Source organism: Hirundo rustica, chromosome 23, assembly GCF_015227805.2.
Source record: "Hirundo rustica isolate bHirRus1 chromosome 23, bHirRus1.pri.v3, whole genome shotgun sequence".
Classification (NCBI taxonomy): Eukaryota; Metazoa; Chordata; class Aves; order Passeriformes; family Hirundinidae; genus Hirundo; species Hirundo rustica.
The window spans coordinates 3,286,345-3,306,138 of NC_053472.1; the positions used below are offsets into that span (position 1 = coordinate 3,286,345).

At 54.5% G+C, this 19,794-nt stretch overlaps 1 protein-coding gene across 5 annotated transcripts in view; it reads right to left on the reverse strand.

The window, feature by feature from the left end:
* Positions 1 to 242: 242 nt before the first annotated feature.
* Positions 243 to 19,794, reverse strand: part of B3GAT1 (beta-1,3-glucuronyltransferase 1) — a 37,742-nt gene continuing 18,190 nt past the window's right edge. The window contains exons 2-7 of one of the 5 annotated variants that reach the window (XM_040085201.2): positions 17,711 to 17,829; positions 17,406 to 17,552; positions 14,265 to 14,737; positions 9,218 to 9,514; positions 3,635 to 3,752; positions 243 to 2,558 (exon numbers count right to left, since the gene is read on the reverse strand). In XM_040085201.2, coding sequence (XP_039941135.1) covers positions 3,666 to 3,752; positions 9,218 to 9,514; positions 14,265 to 14,737; positions 17,406 to 17,552; positions 17,711 to 17,714 — 1,008 coding nt within the window. In that variant the 5' untranslated portion in view covers positions 17,715 to 17,829 and the 3' untranslated portion in view covers positions 243 to 2,558; positions 3,635 to 3,665. Of the gene's footprint in view, positions 2,559 to 3,634; positions 3,753 to 9,217; positions 9,515 to 14,264; positions 14,774 to 17,405; positions 17,553 to 17,693; positions 17,830 to 19,794 lie in introns of all 5 variants that reach the window. The other 4 variants (XM_040085200.1, XM_040085202.2, XM_040085206.2 and 1 more) reach the window with 4 other exon arrangements.

The following is a 19,794-nucleotide window of genomic DNA, read 5'->3' on the forward strand; positions in this document are numbered from 1 at the left end:
TTGAGTCCTGGCTTCTTTTCTCTTTCAGTCCCGCTGAACAGAAACTCGGGATTTAGGTAAATGTGATTTTTTTAAACTCACCAGCTCCAAGGCACAGAAGAGCTGCAGCCTCCTTAGGGAGAGGGAGAGATCAAACCTGAGCTGTGAATCCTTCAGAACCTCCAAGGAGTCGCTGCTTTCTGTGCCAGTTCCAGGATTCAGGCTCTGAGAGACAACACCAGGCTGTGTCTGTAAGGGAGGTGCAGGCTATTCTGGCTCTTAGAAACCATCGTTTTTATTTAACAAATTTAAATACAGTTGGTTTAAAAGTGAGAACAGACAGTGCAGCTGGAACACACTCCATCCTGGCCAGGTCTGGTCACGCCTATCTCTGCTCCCCAGGGCCGCAGCAGCTCTGGGGCACTGAAGGGACCCAGGCTCCTGTGGCCAGAGCAAATGTGCAGGGCTGTGTTCAGACTCGGTCCTTTGCGTTTTTCTGAAAGTTATTTCCTTCCAAGGAGGGAAGGTTGGAACCCAGCAGGGACTGGAATTCAGATTAGTGAACCAAAACATGCAGCTCGGAGAGGACATCAGTTGGAAACTATTTCAATGCTATGAGAACTCGGTAGTCCTTGGAAAAATGTCTCTTTCCGCTGTGGGCTTTGCAGACTGAAGGGAACTTGGAAGGCCAGTACAATAACAGAATAAATCTACTTGAGTGCAGAGTTTTAATCCAAGGTAACAATACCTGTTCCCATAGAGCAGCCAGCAGCATCCAACACTTTCTTTCCAAGTAGTGCTTCAGCCATTGCATCTAAAAGGAACATTTTTGTAAAGGCTTCTGTGGCTGGGAGCTAAAGACTCTGACTTTTCCCCAGCGGTTCTGATATACAGTGGGAGAAAATTAACTTACAAAAAATATTTTCCTTTTGAAATATCAGGAAATACACGATGTCATTAGTCCGAGGGGAGACTTCTGCACCGTGAAGCCAACAATCAAACCCAGAGCATTTTAATAGTTCTGTGTGTTAGGGCTAAAAATAACCAAGTCTATTGCAGGATTACATTTTTTTTTTTTCCCTTCAGTTCAAAGGTAAAATTGTGCTTCAAAATTTTTGAAGGAATTGGGACAGCGGCGGGGGGGTGATCAAAGGTTTGACAACAGTTATGGAGGGGGAGGGAATTTAGGGGAGAGGGGGCCTGTGGTACCTCAGTTTGTATCTCAGCAGGTTTGGCAGTCTCAGAATCACCCAGGGTGGCAGCACCACCAGATGCTGAATAAACAGAGCCCTGAGCCCAGGATCCCCTTCCCGAGGGTGCTGCTCTCTCCATCCAAGGGGGCTGGGAACTGCTCCAGGGTGGCTTTAGACACCAGCTCTGCAGCAGCAGAAAAAGGGGCTGGGGCTGAAGGATACACTCCAGTCAAATGGGAAATGCACTGAAATCACCTCTTAGCGTCCAATCCCTAGTTTGAAGCAGTTTTAGATTTTAAGAGTGGAAATTTGCCTTTACATAGGAGCACCCTTCAGAGAATCCCACACCTAATGCTCACCAAATCAGGGCTAAACAGGACCAAGATCTGGATGAATGTTACGGTGTACGGCCCCAACAATCTCATTAAACCCCACTTCCAGCTATTCTAGCGTTTTTAGAGAACCACATGCTGGAGACATGACTCCATCCAGGATCGGGGGTGAACCGGTGGTGATCAGCAGCTCCCTGATCCTGTCCCTCCATCCCACTCTGGGCTCTCGTGAGAGAAATGGGGACAAACCTTTTAGCAGGGATAGGGCAGGGGTTGGTGCTTTTCAACTAAAGAGGATATATGAGATACAAGGACAATTTTTACAATGAGGGTGGTGTCACACCGGCACAGGTTGCCCAGAGAGGTGGGGGATGCCCCATCCCTGGGAATATTCAAGGCCAGGAGCAACCTGCTCCAGCTGAAGGTGTCCCTGCCCCATGGCAAGGGGTTGGACTCTAGAGGACCTTTAAATTCCCTTCCACCCCCAACCTTTCCACGACCACAGAAGAACATCAGGGTGCCCCCCAAAGTGTGAAACCGGGGCAGGAAAAGGGGAGGGACATCAGAGAACAGCGATGCTTGAAGGGTTTGTTCTAACCTGCCTTGCTTCTCCCCCTCGCCCCAAACCCATCCCATCTTGTGCAGCGTAGCGAACACCGATTCGGTTTAAAATTAAGGGCTTGGGTGCCATCTCGGAAGGCAGCTGTCCCCTCCAGGGCCAGAGGGCTGCTCGGGCTGGCGCACACATGGCCACGAGGTCGGTGTTTCTCAGCAGAGCCGGTGCCCGGCGGCTCTCCGCTCGCTGCGGCCGCATCCCACGCGGAGCCTCAGCAGTCCCGGCTTTCTGTGCTTTATTCTCCACCTCCGGAGCGTCTGCCGGTGCTCCGAGCGCGGCAGGAAGGGCAGGGGGGGTCCGGGCGGTTCGTGTATGCGGTGTCGGTTCGTTTTCAGGAGGCTAAAACTCGTGGGAGCGGGCAGAGGTCCCGGCTCCCGCCTGGCTGGCAGGGTGGATGCTGTGCGGAGGAACCTCGCGGGCTGTGCGGGAGGAAATCTTCTGCAACAGAGACACAAGCAGCGCGGATGTCACCCCTGCGCCTCGCTGCAGAGCCGCCCCGAAGCGCTGGCCCGCTGCAGAGCCCGGGTTTTGGCGGCTGCGCCGGGGGAGCAGCGCTGGGAGAGCTCCGGCGCCTCTGCCAGTCCTCTCCCTGGCACAGAGAGCCTGGTGCAGGCTCTCCTCCTGCCCTGCCCTGCCACAGAGCAGCAGGCAGGGCTCCATCCTGCTTCCCCCGGGGAATGGGACATAAGGGGGCTCACTGCAGGTAAGAATTCCCTGCTGCTGAGCAGATCTACACCCTTCCTGCTCTTGCTTCTCAGCAATCAAGAGCAGCAACCTCCTCTTCCTCCAGGCCTGGTTCTACACTTCAGTGAAAGGGAGTTGTGCATTTAATTTTTTTTTTTTTTGCCCATGATGATGAAGGACAGCTCCACAGGCTGGGTGCAGATACAAGTGAATAGCTTGGCCTTCACTCCTGCAAACCCACTGCAGAAACACCCAATGAACAAATGATGATGAAATGTCATCAGAGTGTGTGTTCCGTGCTCCTTTCCACTGCAAAAGTCACCCCAAGCTCTCCTCAGGTGAGCAAACACCTCAGGTGGGCTTTAACCCACACCTTCATACTCGTCACTGCCCCTCTGTGCCCTCAGTGTGGGTCTAAATTTATTATTTCCCTCAGTGAAAGCTTCTGCCTGGCCAAAACTCTTTTTGCTGGTACTGCTTTAGCTTTCCTCAGGCGTTTGCAGGTGGATGAATCCACACCCTTCACCCCTGTGCTTTAGCTGTGTGAAAGGCAATAAGGCAATCTTGTTTACACAAGGGTTTTTCTTAATGCTGCAACTTCTGCCTAAACTCCTACTCCCTGCATTTCTCTTCCCCTCAACCTCCCAGCAGGCATTTAGCATTTTGTCTCAAAAACAAATTAACTTTAAAAAAGAGAGATTAACGAACGGTCTTGAGAAGTTTAGCAGTAAGGGAAGGTCAGGGTTATGAAAAAGCACATTTAAAAGGGTTTTTATCCTTCTCCAGCCCTTGTGCAGCTTCTCACTGCTGTCACAAACCCGTGCTCTTACCTGGTGTTGGTCTCCGTTCAGCCATGCACAGTCAGATTTCCACATTGGGATCTGTGAATCCTTTCTTGCCCTCGTTCACCAGCACGGGCTTCTCTGTCCTCGTGTGCCAGACTAAAATCTGAAGGAGCCGGCAGAAGTCATTAGCTGCACCTCTCCAGTGCACTAACAAATATCCCTGCACATTAAATCAATAGTGCAATTTAACCAGCCACCCTGGAGCCTAATGGTGCATCCACCGCCGAGAGGGGCTTTGCATAAACCTTCATTTAGGCAGAGCTGCTGCTCTGCAAAAGGCACAGTGCACAGAAATTACCCGTTTTACAGCGCGCTGCCGTGGGGCATTAACCTGCTCCTTCCATGTAGTTATCGAGCAGCTCCCTCCAAAGGCTCATCAGCCTTGCAATGGGGTAAGGCAGCTCCCTGCCAGCCGGGGAATCACCTCCCTGCTGCCCCACAGTTCTCGGTTATCGCCCTACGCCCTCGGCCTGGGGAGTCGCTGGGAGGGGAAATGCGAATTCCTGACATTTAGGTGATGTTGTGAGGGCAGAGGCACCGCCAGCCCTTCCCATCGCCACCCCTGCCTCTGCTTGGGGGAAATGTAACCCGAATTCTTCGGCACTTCCCTGAAAATCCGTTACCGGGGAGCAGGCGTCGTTCTGCCCCCTAACCTTGGCACCACTTTTCGCTCTGAAATCCTTTCCAGAGCCTAAAAAGCCACGGGAGTGTCACTGAGCTGGGAAGGACTCACTGCTGCCCCAGAGCTGCTGGGGCAGGAGCTGGTTCCAGAACCCTCCCCTCTTCCCACGAGCTCCCACTGTCTCATAATGACCCAGCATTACCCCATGGATCCCCCCAAAAACCCCCTCCCCAACCCCTTTGGGATGCTGGCCCCATACAGCCACCCCCTGTTCTGTCCCAGGTATTAAAACCACTCCCCAGCTTGCTTAAGGCAGATCTGAAGCTTCTCCTAAGAGCTTCCCTCGGTCTTGGCAGCGAAGTTGCACACAGATCAACATCTGTGGAGGAGAATTGGCAAAATCTGAGGTGGTTGAGTATTTCCGGGGGGCTGTTAGAGGAAATTGTTTCTGCTTGCTGCGCTCAGACGGTTCTGGAAGATGCTTAAAATACTCAATTATACTCATTGCTTTCCCCTAGAACGGGGATCGCTGGGAGCAGCTTTATCCTCTCCGAGCAGGTTCCCTGCATCCCCTCACCTGTGCCTGGCTGTTCCCCACCTCGTGGGGTTTCCCTCTGGTTGCCATGACAATCCCCTGCACACCGAACCCTGCACACCTCTTCCACCCAGCGCCTGCCTTCCTGAAAATCCAGGCCACGTTCCGCTTCTGAAGGATGAACAAAGCACCTTTCAAGCCCTGCTGGTTCGAGCAGAGCACCTTCCCCCACCTTCCCAAGGAGCTTGTTTGACCAAATTCGTCTCTGATGTGAGCAGTCACCTCCTGCGTGGAGCTTAAATCTCTGCTAACACTGAAGCAGTACAGACCGACTGCTGGCTGGAGTGGGTCCAAAAATCCATTTCATCGTCCCCCACAACCACTTCAGAGCCCGCCCGTCAAAGGCACCCCCGATTCCAGCCCTGCTCTCCCCACGGCAGCGACGCTGCCGCAATCACTGCGCTGCTTGCCCGGGAAAAGGCAAAACCCATTGGGGCTCACGAGTGGCTCTCAGGGCTCTGCAGTGATGGGGAAAGGATAAACGGGGGGGGCTGGAGAAATCCTGCAGCCAGTTCTCCTCTTCAGACAGAGCTGGTGAGAGCCCTTTGCCCTCCTGGCACTCTGAGCCCTGCCCAGGGACTCACTCACTCTTCAGCAGCTCCACACGCTCAGAGCACAGAGCCACAACCACACACCAGCGGTGCTCTCCTTCCGTGGGATCCCACTTGTGCACTGTTAAAGCCAAATGCCAAAAAAAGGGCAGATTAAACGAGCTAAAACGGAGCCATTTTCAGGGTTTACAGCTTGATACAGCAGCTTTTACCATTTTTCATGCTGAGCTCTTTAACGTGGGAGGTACATCACCATTTAGTACAAAAACATTTGCTTTTCCTTTCAGCCAGTGCTTGGTTCTTTTTTTTTTCCAACAAGCAGTGTGTTTTATGCCTCAGAGAAGCTTTGGCTCTCTCACAAGAGACCAGACAGTGAGGGGGACCAAATATCTGACTTTTCCTGAGCAGTGATTTCATACAGACCAACTGAGGGACTCCCTTTTAAAAATAAAGGGGTTTTTTACTGCAAAAAAAAGTTTTTGAAAAGGTTTTTTTTTACTGCAAAACCCTTCCAGCCCTGCCATTCGGAATCACAGGACTCAGATCTAGGAGATCACCAGGCTTCATGTCCACAGTGGAGCAATTCATTGTCTCCCAACAGGAGATTGAAAAGCAAACAGAAAAGTTCAACCTGCAGTGGGAGGGAATTACGGTGTTTCCAGCACACAAACCCTCCCAGGAGGGATTCAGGAATTGCTTGAAATGGAAACTACTGAATGGGGGAGAAAAAAAAAAGACATTGGGCTGAAAGGGCAGCTGTGCTCCCCGTTCTCCATCCTGACATAAAATGTTCCCCCAGCTGTGGCATCAGCGGTGCCCATGGGCCCCTGTCTCTGCTTCAGTCCTCCCTGGCTGAGGTCACTGCAGATTGTTCACAGAAAATGGGGAGCAGAATGTCCCTCCCTTCCATCAGCCTCACGGGGATGCCAAATCTCCGACCTCCCTCCTGTGCCAAGGGATGGAAGAGAGGATGGTTTGCTTTGGGGGCGTGGGGAAATGTGCAAACAGCAGAACTCCAGAGAGCCCTTGCAAACAGAGCCGTGTTTCCTTACAGCTCCAGGATAAATCGATCTTTCCCTCCTCATAAGGAGAGATAACTTTCTCCTCAAAAATGAATACCAACTTTCTTGACTTTCTCCTTCATTTTGGGCAGCTCCCAAATCCAACAAAATAAGCAGGATGTGTGATCTTTGGCCTAAACTACAGCTTTTTGCAGGAGTGTGCGTTTGTGGGCTGAATTCTGATCAATATTGCCAGCACCAGCAGTGCACACAGAGAAGGCAGCATTTTTGGAGAACAGATGTCTGTGCTTATCTTACGCATTCCTCTGATCCCTCCTTAATGACTCCGTCTAAGCACATCATAATTTTTAATGTAAATCTCCCTGCAAAGCAGGTGTGTGGTTATGTTTAACAGCAGCAAAGCATGACAAGTGCTGGGAGCACAGCAGAGACAGGGGAGCCTGAGCTTTGATCTCAGGGTCAGAGCACCCCAGGCCACAGCTGGCTTCGGTCCTTCTCTGCTGCTGGCCCAGAGTCTTCTCCTGCTAAAATGGGTGAGTAAGAGCAGAACTGGAGATTTCCAGGGGAATGGAGGCTGCTGGCGCCGGCTGAAACAGAAAGGCAGAGCCCAACCTGCAAAGCTGCGCTCGGAGCCTGCCAGGAGCAGACAGCATTCAGCCCACAACAAGGACCCCTGTCAGCTCTCCCCAGCCCGGCCAAGAAAAGAAACTCCGTCTGCTTCCGATGCTGGGCAGCAATCCCTGCTGCTTCCTCCCCATCCCCGACCTGTGTCACAGCCCTGGCTCCAGCACCGTTTGTTTCCTCCTGCCTGGAAACAACATTTTCCTTCCTCTCCTTCCTCCACGTGTCCCTCCAGGGCTGTCATTTCCCACCCCCAGCCTTTAAGCACAGGTGTTTATTTACAGCAGGGACGATGGACCAAACTGAATAACTGGCCACGGAGTAAACACCCCTAATCCTCTGTGCACAGCATAAAAGCAGCCTGTCCATCTCTCCTGCTTGTTGGAAACACATTTATTTCCACACAGTGCCCAGGAACGGCGATCTAATTTTAATCCAATCTCTGTCCCCACTCTTGGGAGGCTGTTTGGGTTATTTGTCCCAGCGCTGGACAGCCATAACCACAGAAATGTGGAGTCAGAGAGACACAGCGGGTATCAGATAAAACCCAGACTTGCTCCTTCCCCTTGGCTCCTCCTCCTTATTCCTGGATTCCTTGTCAGAGCGCTGCCGAACATTCAGGTTCCTGTTTTTTTCCATGGCTTTGGAGCAGTGCACATGGAAGTCAGGCAAGTGGTGTTGGTCACATTTTCTTTCCTATCCCAAAAAGATGGAGACCTGGATCCAGCACTGGGGCTGTTGGCTATAACAACTTATTTGCAATAAAAGAACAATTCTGTTGGGGTAATTAAGCGATAAAGACTCTCTAAATCAGGCTGGCTGATGTTTATAACAGACAAAGGAATGAGAGTGCTACTCTGATCTCAGAGGGACCCCGACCACACCTCCAGTATTTAGGGAACTGCTCAAAAAAAAAAGCTTCAAAGCCCTTGACAGCACCTCTGTGGCAGATGGGCTGTGATTGATGCCTGTCACCCCAACCAGCTTTGTCTCATGGTGCCTCCCACGCTCCCTGTCAGCCCAGACAGATTCATCTCTCATCTCAGACCGGGAAGTCTTCAGGAGAAGAACCATCAGTGGTTTCTGTGTTATTTAGCACACGGGGCGCTGCTCCCTGACCCAGCAACGTGAACAGGCAGCGCTGATCAGTCAGCTGACAGCAGTGAAATCCCCCCCAAACGGAGCTTCCTGGAGCTCAGAGCAATTCCCCAGCCACTAAAACATTTCTGTATTATCTCTGACGCAGAGAAAAAAAAAATCCAGGTTTTTGTGGGCACCTACAGCACAGACATTGCACAGATGTCAGGAGGGAGAGGACGACTTGGCAGCGAGGCAGAGGCTGTGTGAGCAGCCCTTCTCTGCACAGCCAGGGAGGGCTGTGGCTGTTCCTCCTGGGTGTCAGCTCACACGGGCCCACAGAGCCAAACCTCAGCGTGTCGCAGCACTTAACCCCCCATTGGGGAATTCATGATAAATTGAATTTCTCCCATGGAATTCTCTGCTCCAGGGGATCAGCGAGGCCACAGGGAAACAGGGAAACCCACCCTGGAAATAATATTTTTAGGGGTAATGTAAAGAAGAAATACAGTTACAGGGGAGAGAAGACTGTATTTCAAGGCTTATGCAACCACTAGCAGCCTGCAAGTGAAAGGGATTAAGTGCCCTCCACACATTTTGGTACATAATCCCCCATTCCCAGCTTCCATGAAATGGGGGTGTGCTCCCTCCAAATGCAGAGCAGCAGCCTGGAGAAGAAGAGACTGAGGGGAGGCTCACAGCCATCTGCAATTTCATCATGAGGGGCAGTGCATGGACAGGCATTGATCCCTGCTCTCTGTGTTGAACACCCAGGGAACGGCTGGAGCTGTGCCAGGACAGGTTCAGGATGGATATTAAGGAAAGGCTCCTCTCCCAGAGAGTGCTGGGCACTGCCCAGGCTGCCCAGGGAATGGTCACTGAGGCTGCCAGAGCACCAGGAGGGGTTGGACACCACTCCCAGGGATGCCCAGGGCGGGATTACTGGGGCAGGATGATCCTTGCGGGTCCCTTTGAACTCGTGACGCTCTGTGATTCTATGAAGCGACAGAATTACACAGGAACCCGGGGTGTCTTCCCCCTCCGGCCCCTCCGCCCCCCGGCGCCCGGACGAGAGCGTACCTTAGTGCAGTTGGCAGCCTTGGGCTCGAGGTCGTTGAGGGTGACCAGCTCTCGCAGCAGGCTGCTCTCCTGGTAGCCGCCCTTGACCCCGCGCAGTTTGAAGTAGGCCTGGGAGCGCTGCAGGATGAGCCTGAGGTTGACGGCGAAGCCGGCCATGTCGATGGCGAAGGGGCGGTGCGGGTCGAAGACGGTTTTCCAGCCGTACACCTTCCCCGCCGCGTTCACCTTGGGCGACTCGTAGCGCAGGCCGCCCACGAAGGCCACGGGCCACACCGACACCTTCCTGGTGCTGCGCATCTGCGGGCGAGCACACACAGGGACACGCTGTGCTCCCCACAGAGGACAATCCACTCACTGAGAGTGTGGAGCACACACAGGGACACGCTGTGCTCCCCACAGAGGACAATCCACTCACTGAGAGTGTGGAGCACACACAGGGACACGCTGTGCTCCCCGGAGCGCCCACAGAGGACAATCCACTCACTGAGAGAGTGGAGCACACACAGGGACACGCTGTGCTCCCCAGAGGGCCCACAGAGGACAATCCACTCACTGAGAGTGTGGAGCACACACAGGGACACGCTGTGCTCCCCACAGCACCCACAGAGGACAATCCACTCACTGAGAGTGTGGAGCACACACAGGGACACGCTGTGCTCCCCACAGAGCCCACAGAGGACAATCCACTCACTGAGAGAGTGTGGAGCACACACAGGGACACGCTGTGCTCCCCACAGAGGACAATCCACTCACTGAGAGAGTGTGGAGCACACACAGGGACACGCTGTGCTCCCCACAGAGGACAATCCACTCACTGAGAGAGTGTGGAGCACACACAGGGACACGCTGTGCTCCCCACAGAGGACAATCCACTCACTGAGAGTGTGGAGCACACACAGGGACACGCTGTGCTCCCCACAGAGCCCACAGAGGACAATCCACTCACTGAGAGTGTGGAGCACACACAGGGACACGCTGTGCTCCCCACGGCGCCCACAGAGGACAATCCACTCACTGAGAGTGTGGGGCACACACAGGGACACGCTGTGCTCCCCACGGCGCCCACAGAGGACAATCCACTCACTGAGAGTGTGGAGCACACACAGGGACACGCTGTGCTCCCCACAGTGCCCACAGAGGACAATCCACTCACTGAGAGTGTGGAGCACACACAGGGACACGCTGTGCTCCCCATGGTGCCCACAGAGGACAATCCACTCACTGAGAGTGTGGAGCACACACAGGGACACGCTGTGCTCCCTGGAGCGCCCACAGAGGACAATCCACTCACTGAGAGTGTGGAGCACACACAGGGACACGCTGTGCTCCCCGGAGCGCCCACAGAGGACAATCCACTCACTGAGAGTGTGGAGCACACACAGGGACACGCTGTGCTCCCCATGGTGCCCACAGAGGACAATCCACTCACTGAGAGTGTGGGGCACACACAGGGACACGCTGTGCTCCCCACAGCACCCACAGAGGACAATCCACTCACTGAGAGTGTGGAGCACACACAGGGACACGCTGTGCTCCCCACAGCGCCCACAGAGGACAATCCACTCACTGAGAGTGTGGAGCACACACAGGGACACGCTGTGCTCCCCACAGAGGACAATCCACTCAGAGAGTGTGGAGCACACACAGGGACACGCTGTGCTCCCCACAGAGGACAATCCACTCACTGAGAGCGTGGAGCACACACAGGGACACGCTGTGCTCCCCACAGCGCCCACAGAGGACAATCCACTCACTGAGAGTGTGGAGCACACACAGGGACACGCTGTGCTCCCCATGGTGCCCACAGAGGACAATCCACTCACTGAGAGTGTGGAGCACACACAGGGACACGCTGTGCTCCCCGGAGCGCCCACAGAGGACAATCCACTCACTGAGAGTGTGGAGCACACACAGGGACACGCTGTGCTCCCCGGAGCGCCCACAGAGGACAATCCACTCACTGAGAGTGTGGAGCACACACAGGGACACGCTGTGCTCCCCGGAGCGCCCACAGAGGACAATCCACTCACTGAGAGTGTGGAGCACACACAGGGACACGCTGTGCTCCCTGGAGCGCCCACAGAGGACAATCCACTCACTGAGAGTGTGGAGCACACACAGGGACACACTGTGCTCCCCACAGCGCCCACAGAGGACAATCCACTCACTGAGAGTGTGGAGCACACACAGGGACACGCTGTGCTCCCTGGAGCGCCCACAGAGGACAATCCACTCACTGAGAGCGTGGAGCACACACAGGGACACACTGTGCTCCCCACGGCGCCCACAGAGGACAATCCACTCACTGAGAGTGTGGAGCACACACAGGGACACGCTGTGCTCCCCACGGCGCCCACAGAGGACAATCCACTCACTGAGAGTGTGGAGCACACACAGGGACACGCTGTGCTCCCCACAGAGGACAATCCACTCAGAGAGTGTGGAGCACACACAGGGACACGCTGTGCTCCCCACAGTGCCCACAGAGGACAATCCACTCACTGAGAGAGTGTGGAGCACACACAGGGACACGCTGTGCTCCCCACGGCGCCCACAGAGGACAATCCACTCACTGAGAGTGTGGAGCACACACAGGGACACGCTGTGCTCCCTGGAGCACCCACAGAGGACAATCCACTCACTGAGAGCGTGGAGCACACACAGGGACACGCTGTGCTCCCTGGAGCACCCACAGAGGACAATCCACTCACTGAGAGTGTGGAGCACACACAGGGACACGCTGTGCTCCCCGGAGTGCCCACAGAGGACAATCCACTCACTGAGAGTGTGGAGCACACACAGGGACACGCTGTGCTCCCCACGGCGCCCACAGAGGACAATCCACTCACTGAGAGTGTGGAGCACACACAGGGACACGCTGTGCTCCCTGGAGCACCCACAGAGGACAATCCACTCACTGAGAGCGTGGAGCACACACAGGGACACGCTGTGCTCCCTGGAGCGCCCACAGAGGACAATCCACTCACTGAGAGTGTGGAGCACACACAGGGACACGCTGTGCTCCCCGGAGTGCCCACAGAGGACAATCCACTCACTGAGAGTGTGGAGCACACACAGGGACACGCTGTGCTCCCCACAGCGCCCACAGAGGACAATCCACTCACTGAGAGTGTGGAGCACACACAGGGACACGCTGTGCTCCCCACAGCACCCACAGAGGACAATCCGCTCCCTTGGAGAGCGTGCAGCCCCTAGGATGTCTCAGTTAGCAGTGACTCCGCTTTGGGAATCCCTTTGAGAGATTTCCTTGGACCTCAGGGTGAGCAAAAGTGCCTCTGCTCCCTGTGGTCCCCAGAAATGGCACGGAGCCACCAGGGGCCCCTTTGACCACCTGCAGTTGCCACGGCAGATGCTTTGAGTGCCACTCCCCCCCAGCACCCTGCCCTGCTCCCTGGCAGGCTCAGCCTCCCGTTCTGCTCTCAGCTCGCTCTCTTAGATCAGGGATCTCCCAGAGCTAATCTCATCACTGCTAATTACTGCAAACGAGAGCAGAAGAGCTCTGGCACTTGCCCTTCTGCATTATACAGCTGCTAACGGCAGCCCCCGTCCACAGGGAACAATAATGTGTGTCTCCTGCATTTCACAGCACATTTCCTTGGCTCAGTGACCTTAACTGCAGAGACATATCTGAGAGGAGAAGCCTCTACCAGCACAGCACACGAGTGAATGAAGGAACCCTTTCTGCTTTATTCATGTGAGGAGTCTGTCTCAAGATGCTGCCAGAGCCAGCCTCAAAGGGGACGGGGGAAGAAAGAAATTCAGTCTGAGTTCACTTTCAGCTTTCAAAGCGTGCGTGTTCCTGTGGCTGTGCAAACTAAAGTGAGAGCCCTCAGGGAAAGGAAAGAGGCATGCATGAGGAAATAAATAGGAGACCCCTGCTATGAAAACTGGCAGCTGGTGGGGAAGGAAGCAATCCTACTTTCTTGTTCCTTGCTGCAAGAGTTTGGCCTCAAGAGAGCAAGGGAACAGGTAATTTCTGAGCTGGAAGCCAGGTGAGGTACCTGGCACTGTAAGACCATTCAACCCTGACGACAGGAGCTCATTTAGGGCCCCAGCTGGGCTGCAACAAAGAGCAAAGGTGGAAAAGCCCATGGCAAAGCTTCCCCTGCTCATGCCCAACCAGATTGTCAGGACACGCTGAGATTCAGCCCTGGAGCTGCAAACTTCCAGGAGAGGATCTCAGCCCCTCTGCCTGCTGATAGCAGCCTGGGAGACATCCACACCCAGGTGCTGGAATAGGAATAGCTCCAGGGGGAAAAACTGCACACAACTCCTGGCACAGAGACATCCCTCCTCCAGGCAGTGCAGGGAGGGCTCTGCTTCTCCAGGAGGGGAAGCAAAATCTCTGACAAACTCCTGCTCCTCGTGTGTGCAGCAAGGCAGAGACAAGGCCAGAGGACATCTCTGACCAGGACGTCCTGGAAAGGCCGTGGCTGCGCTGACACAGCCCAGGGGTGGCTCTGACAGGGCGCTGCTGCCTCAGCCAGGGTCTGTGCAGAGCAGGCTCCCGACAGCCAGGAATTTAACCCGGGGATGGGAGCAGGCAAAGGCCAACGGCAGGGGAGGGAAAGGATCCCTCAGATAAGAGCAGACGGGAATTAACAGACAGCCAAGTGGTGGAGGAGGAGGGTGGGTAACACCAGATCAGCTGGAAATCTCCGGGATGAGGCGAGGAAGGAGCATGGCTGAGGTTGCTTTGCACGTCGGACAGCAGGGGGATGTTCCAGCCCTAACAAGGCTCCCCACAGGGGAAGGCAGCTCCTCATTAGCTCCCTTTCCATGGGAGCTGCCTCCTGATCACACGCCACAGATAAACCAGGGTTCCCATTGCTTCCCACGGGATGCTTTGACTCTGGAAGCACACAGGGTAACCAAAGAAAACCAGAGCGCAGCTGCAGTGACTAGAGCCAAGAGTGATCCAGAGCTGAGGAGAAAACATGCCCAGCACCTCCTCAGCTCACTCACAGCATCTCTCACCCCCTCCCCAGCCCAATCAGCCACATTCATCCCCCCAGCAGGCTCTTACCTCCTCGAAGAGCTCCAGGCTGTAGGTGTTATCATCATCAGCAAAGTAAACAATCCCGGGCTGGCTGTTGTTTTTGTTAAAGGTCTCTCTCAGCCACCTGAGGGCCAGGTTCCTCTGCATGGTGCCGCGGGGGATGCGGGGGTCCCTCATGTCCCCGCGCAGTTTGTAGTTGCGGGGCGTCTCCACGTTCAGGTGGGTGTAGTTGAGCCCCGTGTCCCGCAGCAGGCGCGTGATGAGCGGCGTGCGGCGCTGGGAATCCTCCACCAGGATCCAGTGCAGGTTGGGCACGTGCAGGAGGGTGTTGGCCAGCCTGGTCAGCTCTGCCTTCTGCACCGGGCGGCTGTAGGTTGGGGTGACCACGTGGATGGTGGGCAGCGTGTCCGACCACGGGGGCGGGCGCGTGTAAACGTACTCTGTCCTCACCACCTCCACAATGTCCCGGTCCGACAGGCAGTATTCCTTGGAGTCCAAGCCTGCAGCGAGATCACGCTGGGAGTCACCACCATCATCTGGGCAAGGGCGTGGAGAGAAGAGAAAGCCGCATGGACTCGGGCGTCCGGCAGCCCCCGGGGCTGAGCCGGCGGGCTGCGGCCACCAGCGGGTCACCCTCGTGGGTGCCAGGAGAGGAAACAGGCTCGGGTGGAGGCTTTCATAGAGAAGGGCACGGATAAATAAAGGCATCAGGGACGAACACACGTGAGAAGAGAAGATTCTGCCTCTAGAAAACCAGCACCTGAGAGCCCTGGAGAGCTGGGTTGAATGCTCACTACAAACAGCTTCAAAAACCAGCCAGAAGAGATGGGATTGTAGAGCAAGTAGATCTAGATAAAGAAAATAGCTCCCTGTGGACTGATGAGCCATCGTCTCTAAAGCACTCCAGTGCTCTGGCACCACACTCGGTGGGGCAGGACTCACAGGTCTGCACTCAGGAACTGGAGCACCAGGACTGGGAGGCAGGGAAAAAACTGGTGGAAAACACCAGGCCAGTGAAGATCCCCAGCAGCACGGTCTGGGCAGGACACTGCAGTGCCCACTGCTCTCTGACAGGCACAGAGAAGTGGGGAAAAACACACTTCAAATCCAGAAATGGAGAGTGGAAATGAAAGCCTGTAATTGTAGGGGTTTTTTCTGCAGAGACTTTCCCCTGCCTCAAAAAGGCCCCTCCAGCCCCTGAACATAGCTGCCCCCTCAGGGGTGCAGATGTGAGCAATGAACAGCCTAAAGATCAGATACTCTGATCCAAATGTATAAAATCCCTGCAAATTGTTCACAACCAGCTCAAGGAAAACCAGTGTTGAACACACCTGCCGCTTTTCCAGGGTGAAACTTCTGCGTTTTCCACTGCAGAGTGACAGGAATGCCACAGTCTGCAGAGATGAAGGGGGACACCCACTCAGGATGTAAGGCTGCCTCTCCAGTGGGCTCAGAACACTTTGAGCCATAGATTATTTTATTTTTTTTTTTTTTTAACCAGGAACTTGAGATGAGAAAGAATGGGAACAGAGAGCCATTAGAGCTGACCCAGCAGGGGACTACCCATGGCTTTTTTCATAGCATGCTATTCTTCCAGCAGCACAGACTTGGATTCCTACACCAAATGAAGGCTTTGTACCCCATGGCACTGACAGAGAAGGGTGGATATTTGGGGGAGGGAACAGGACACGTGTTGCTGTCAGGCCCTGTGTGCTGCAAAGCACTTCAGCATCGCTCAGCAGAGCTCTCAGAGAGCAGAGAATCAAATCAGAAATAAACCTGCCAAATGCATTGGACACAGACACAAATGTAATTAGGCAGGACGGCGCCCGAGACAGTTTGCAAAGGCCTGCAGGTCAGAGGCTCAGCTGTGAGCCCTGGCACGGGGAAATGCTGCTGGAGGTGCACATCTCCCTCAGCACCTGTGAGCAGAACATCTCAGAAACGCAAGAACACAATGATTCCTCTCAAGAGCTTTCGGGTTGGTCTCTGCTTTCCACTGGGGGCTCTGAGAAGCAGAGGTGTGTCTCATCAAAGTCATTGGTGAGTCCTTGACTGAACCATTGGAGCAGTCTCTGTGCTGTAACTGCAGAGGCCATTCACAGAAAACAGCTTTTAGGGCAGTGATCAAACTGCTGTACAGAGAGGCAGAGTGTTTTTGCTCATCTTTCAAGTCCTCTTTTAGATCCCTCATCCTCTGAAATGCTGCCCAGCTTCCAGAAGGGATCACAGTCATTTTTCCCTGCCCAAAGCCTCAGAGGTGGACGTCAGGAGAAAGGGAAAACTGCTCAGTACAGACTGAATTTCCTGCAACCCAAACTGCACATCAGAGTGTCCAGCAAAGGGATAAGCAGCTGTGGAGGATGGGGACAAACACTGAAAGGGGAGAGAATCCCTCACAGAAATGGACCAGAGAGGATGAAAGGGTCCTGAAACCGAGCTGGCTTCCTTTCCCCAGACAAGCGACCCCACAGCAGAAGGAAGAAAGATGGCAGAAGGCAGCGTGGCTTCTTCCAGCCCCCAAGAGCCCTTTTAGCCCTCAGATATTGCCAAGAGCAGGACCAAACTGGGATACTTCTGGCCAAAAGAGTTCCCTCAGAACCTTCTGGAGCCCCCTGATTTGGACCAGGGCTGTATTTACTGCAGAGTGTGACAGGAGCTTTCTCCGAGCACTTTAACACCTGCAGGCAGGTGAGGTCTGGCTCTTGCCTTCTCCTTCAAGTGCAAGAGCACTGCTTTCCTGCTTGCCTTAAAAAGAGCTCTCAGCCTCCCGTCTCCCAGAGCAGCTGCCTCGAGTGGCAGCTTTGTTTCCTCCGCTCTCTCTTCTCTCTGCTTCCCTGCCGGAATAACTTTTGTGTGCAGAGCGCTGCGAAGGCCGGCGGGGAGGGAATCCTCTCCCGGGGAACAAAGAGAGGCAGCACTCTGGATTTAGGCCACAAAGAGCTCTCCAAGCGCAGCGAGCACATCCCATGGCGTGCAGTTGGGTGCCTCTGAAGGAGCCCTACGGGCACTGGGCTGTTCCTACAGCAGAGGTGGGGAGGCTCCTGCATGGGCATGGTCTGGGAGCTGAGATGAGCATGGCTGCCATGGAGGAATGAAATGAGAGAGGAGATGAGGACGAAGCGGGGGATGCACGGGCTTGGCATGGGCTGGTTTGGTTTCTCTCACCCTTGTGCACTGCAAGCAGTGGAGCAATGGTGCTCTGGTGCCAGACGGTGATTAGGAGTGTCCAGGGCAGAACTATCAGCACGATAGCCAGGATGTCTCGTCTCTTCGGCATCTCCAAGACTGACTGGGCCCACAGCTCCTCATTACCTGACAGTGAAAACCCCAGAGACAGAACAGCAGAGCACATGGAGAACAGAAATAAATGGGCAGGAAGGAGCAAGGACAGAGAGAGAGAACGCGAGAGAGGAGGGAGAGAGCAGCCAAGGCGACACGACTCGTGGGTCTTACCAGTGCTCACAACCCACCCATTGCAGAAGCAGGTTTGGAGGGGCCTCGGCTGCTGAGCCCAGGAGCAGGAGGGAACCTCTGCAGGGCACTGCTGGAGCTGCCAGCAGGAACCTCAGGGACTCATGTGGAAGGGAACCTGCAACACAGAGCAAAGGCCAGTAGGCAGAGAAAGTAGCAGAGTTCTCCTGCAGAAGGGCAAACCCCGCTGAGCAGCGAGCAGCAGCAGTGTCCCACCCCTCCTGCGTGTCCAGGGCATTGTCTTCCCTTCACATGCCCTTGTCAAGCAAGTCCCTCTTGTCAGGAGAGCAAAATCTGCTCAGTGCCGCTGTGTCTGAGCCATCCCAGTGGAGCCTGAGCCAGTGGAACCAGTCTGAGCCTTCCCCTCCAGCCAGCCAAGCCCACAGAAGGAGCAGGGGCTGCCACAACCACGCCACTGACACAGCAGCACACGCTGTGAGCCCCCAGATCCTCTCCCTTGGCCAGGCAGAGCTCTCGGGGTGGCTGCACCTCAGCTCCTGGGGCGCAGAAATGTGAGTCTGTGTTTTTCCTGCTGCCTGAGGATTTCAGCTTTGTGCAATCCTGCAGATCTTTAGTGCAGAACTCCAAACTCCACACACAATGTGAGCTGCTGCTTCCCCATTCTGCTCAGACACAATTCCTCAGGCCCCAAGAGATGTAAAAAAGTGGGTTTGGGGGGCAGCAAACTTGGGGTCAATGACTTCATTAGCTGAAGCTGTAATTGGGAGATGAACCCCAATGTGCAAATGGCCCAAAGGGATCAAAGTGTGCAAACCCGTGACCATTGTCCATTTTGGGTGCAGCCCCTGGGGGGCTTTGTCTGCCCTAAATGTCCCTGATGGCCCTTCCATAAACAGAACTGCTTTTTATTATTTGAATTTCATCTGGCCTCTGTTTTTAGGTAGCCCTGGGAAAAGGCATCCTTCCCATCAGTATCCCCTCAGCTCAGCCCATCCTGCGGGCAGCTCCAACACCGTTTCAGCTCAGGCTTCCAGCAGCCTGCTCAGGTTGGCTCCCTCTCGGAGGTGCTGTGCCTGGAGTATATTAAAGTGCCACGATGGTTTAGTTTGAGCACATACAAGATTGAAGCAGGCTGTGCTTCAGCCCGGCGAGCAAAGCACGGCGCTTCGCGGGGCTGCCGCGCTCGGTGGGCAGTTTGCAAACACGGGTAGCGCTTTAGCGCTGCTGCTCCCCCGTGGGAACACGCGTTAGAGGCTGCTGAGAGGGCTGCAGCGCAGGCAGGCAGAGCCCAGGGATGCTGCAGAGGGAGCAGGATGCTCCGGGAAAAGCGCTGTTGTCCCACTGACTGTGATCTGGGAGTCATCGGGTCCCCTCCTTAAATCTCCTGGAGCTCTTGGTGCTGCTCTACTTGAGTAAATGTTTTCCAAGAACTGGCTTCTTCTTGGCTGTGTGGGGCAGGCGTGGAGAAATCCAGGTTCAGATCCCTGATTAGCCCAAATTGGATTGATCCGAATTTCCTGCACAGCCAGCCCCCAGCACGGAGCCCACTTGGAGTGAAACGGCTCCAAGAACTGACAGGTTTTTCCTCGAAAGGAATCTTGCAATCAAGCAATATTCGAGTGGCTAGACAGAACCTGGTTCTTCCTAATTAGCACTTCAATCACAAAGGTACTGATTTACCAGGGAAAACAAGACAGAAGAGGGTCATAGGTTGGGCTTTGTCCTTAAAAGTGTCATGTAAATGTCCCTCAACTGAAGTTTCAGTGATTTTTTTTTTTTTTCCCCCATGCATACAAAACCCAAACTCGTAGGAAAATTTCCAGCTCTAGCAAAGAGCCAATTCCCCAGTCAGAGCTCTCTCATTTGTTTTCAGAATTGGTGAAAGCACCCTCATTCAGACAAAATAAACCAGGGAGGAAGAGGAGGAATTATTCCAGCAGGCATCAGCCTTCTGCTGCATCCCTGTCCAGCTCCTGGAGCCAGAGAATTCTCACTGGCCTGCCAAAGCACAGTGCCCTGCTGTCCCTGTGGTTGCTGACTGTGCCTGAAGAGAGGACAAGCAGTGTTGGCATCCTTGGAATCCTCTGATAAAGCTGGAACATGTTCCCTGAGCATCCCTGCA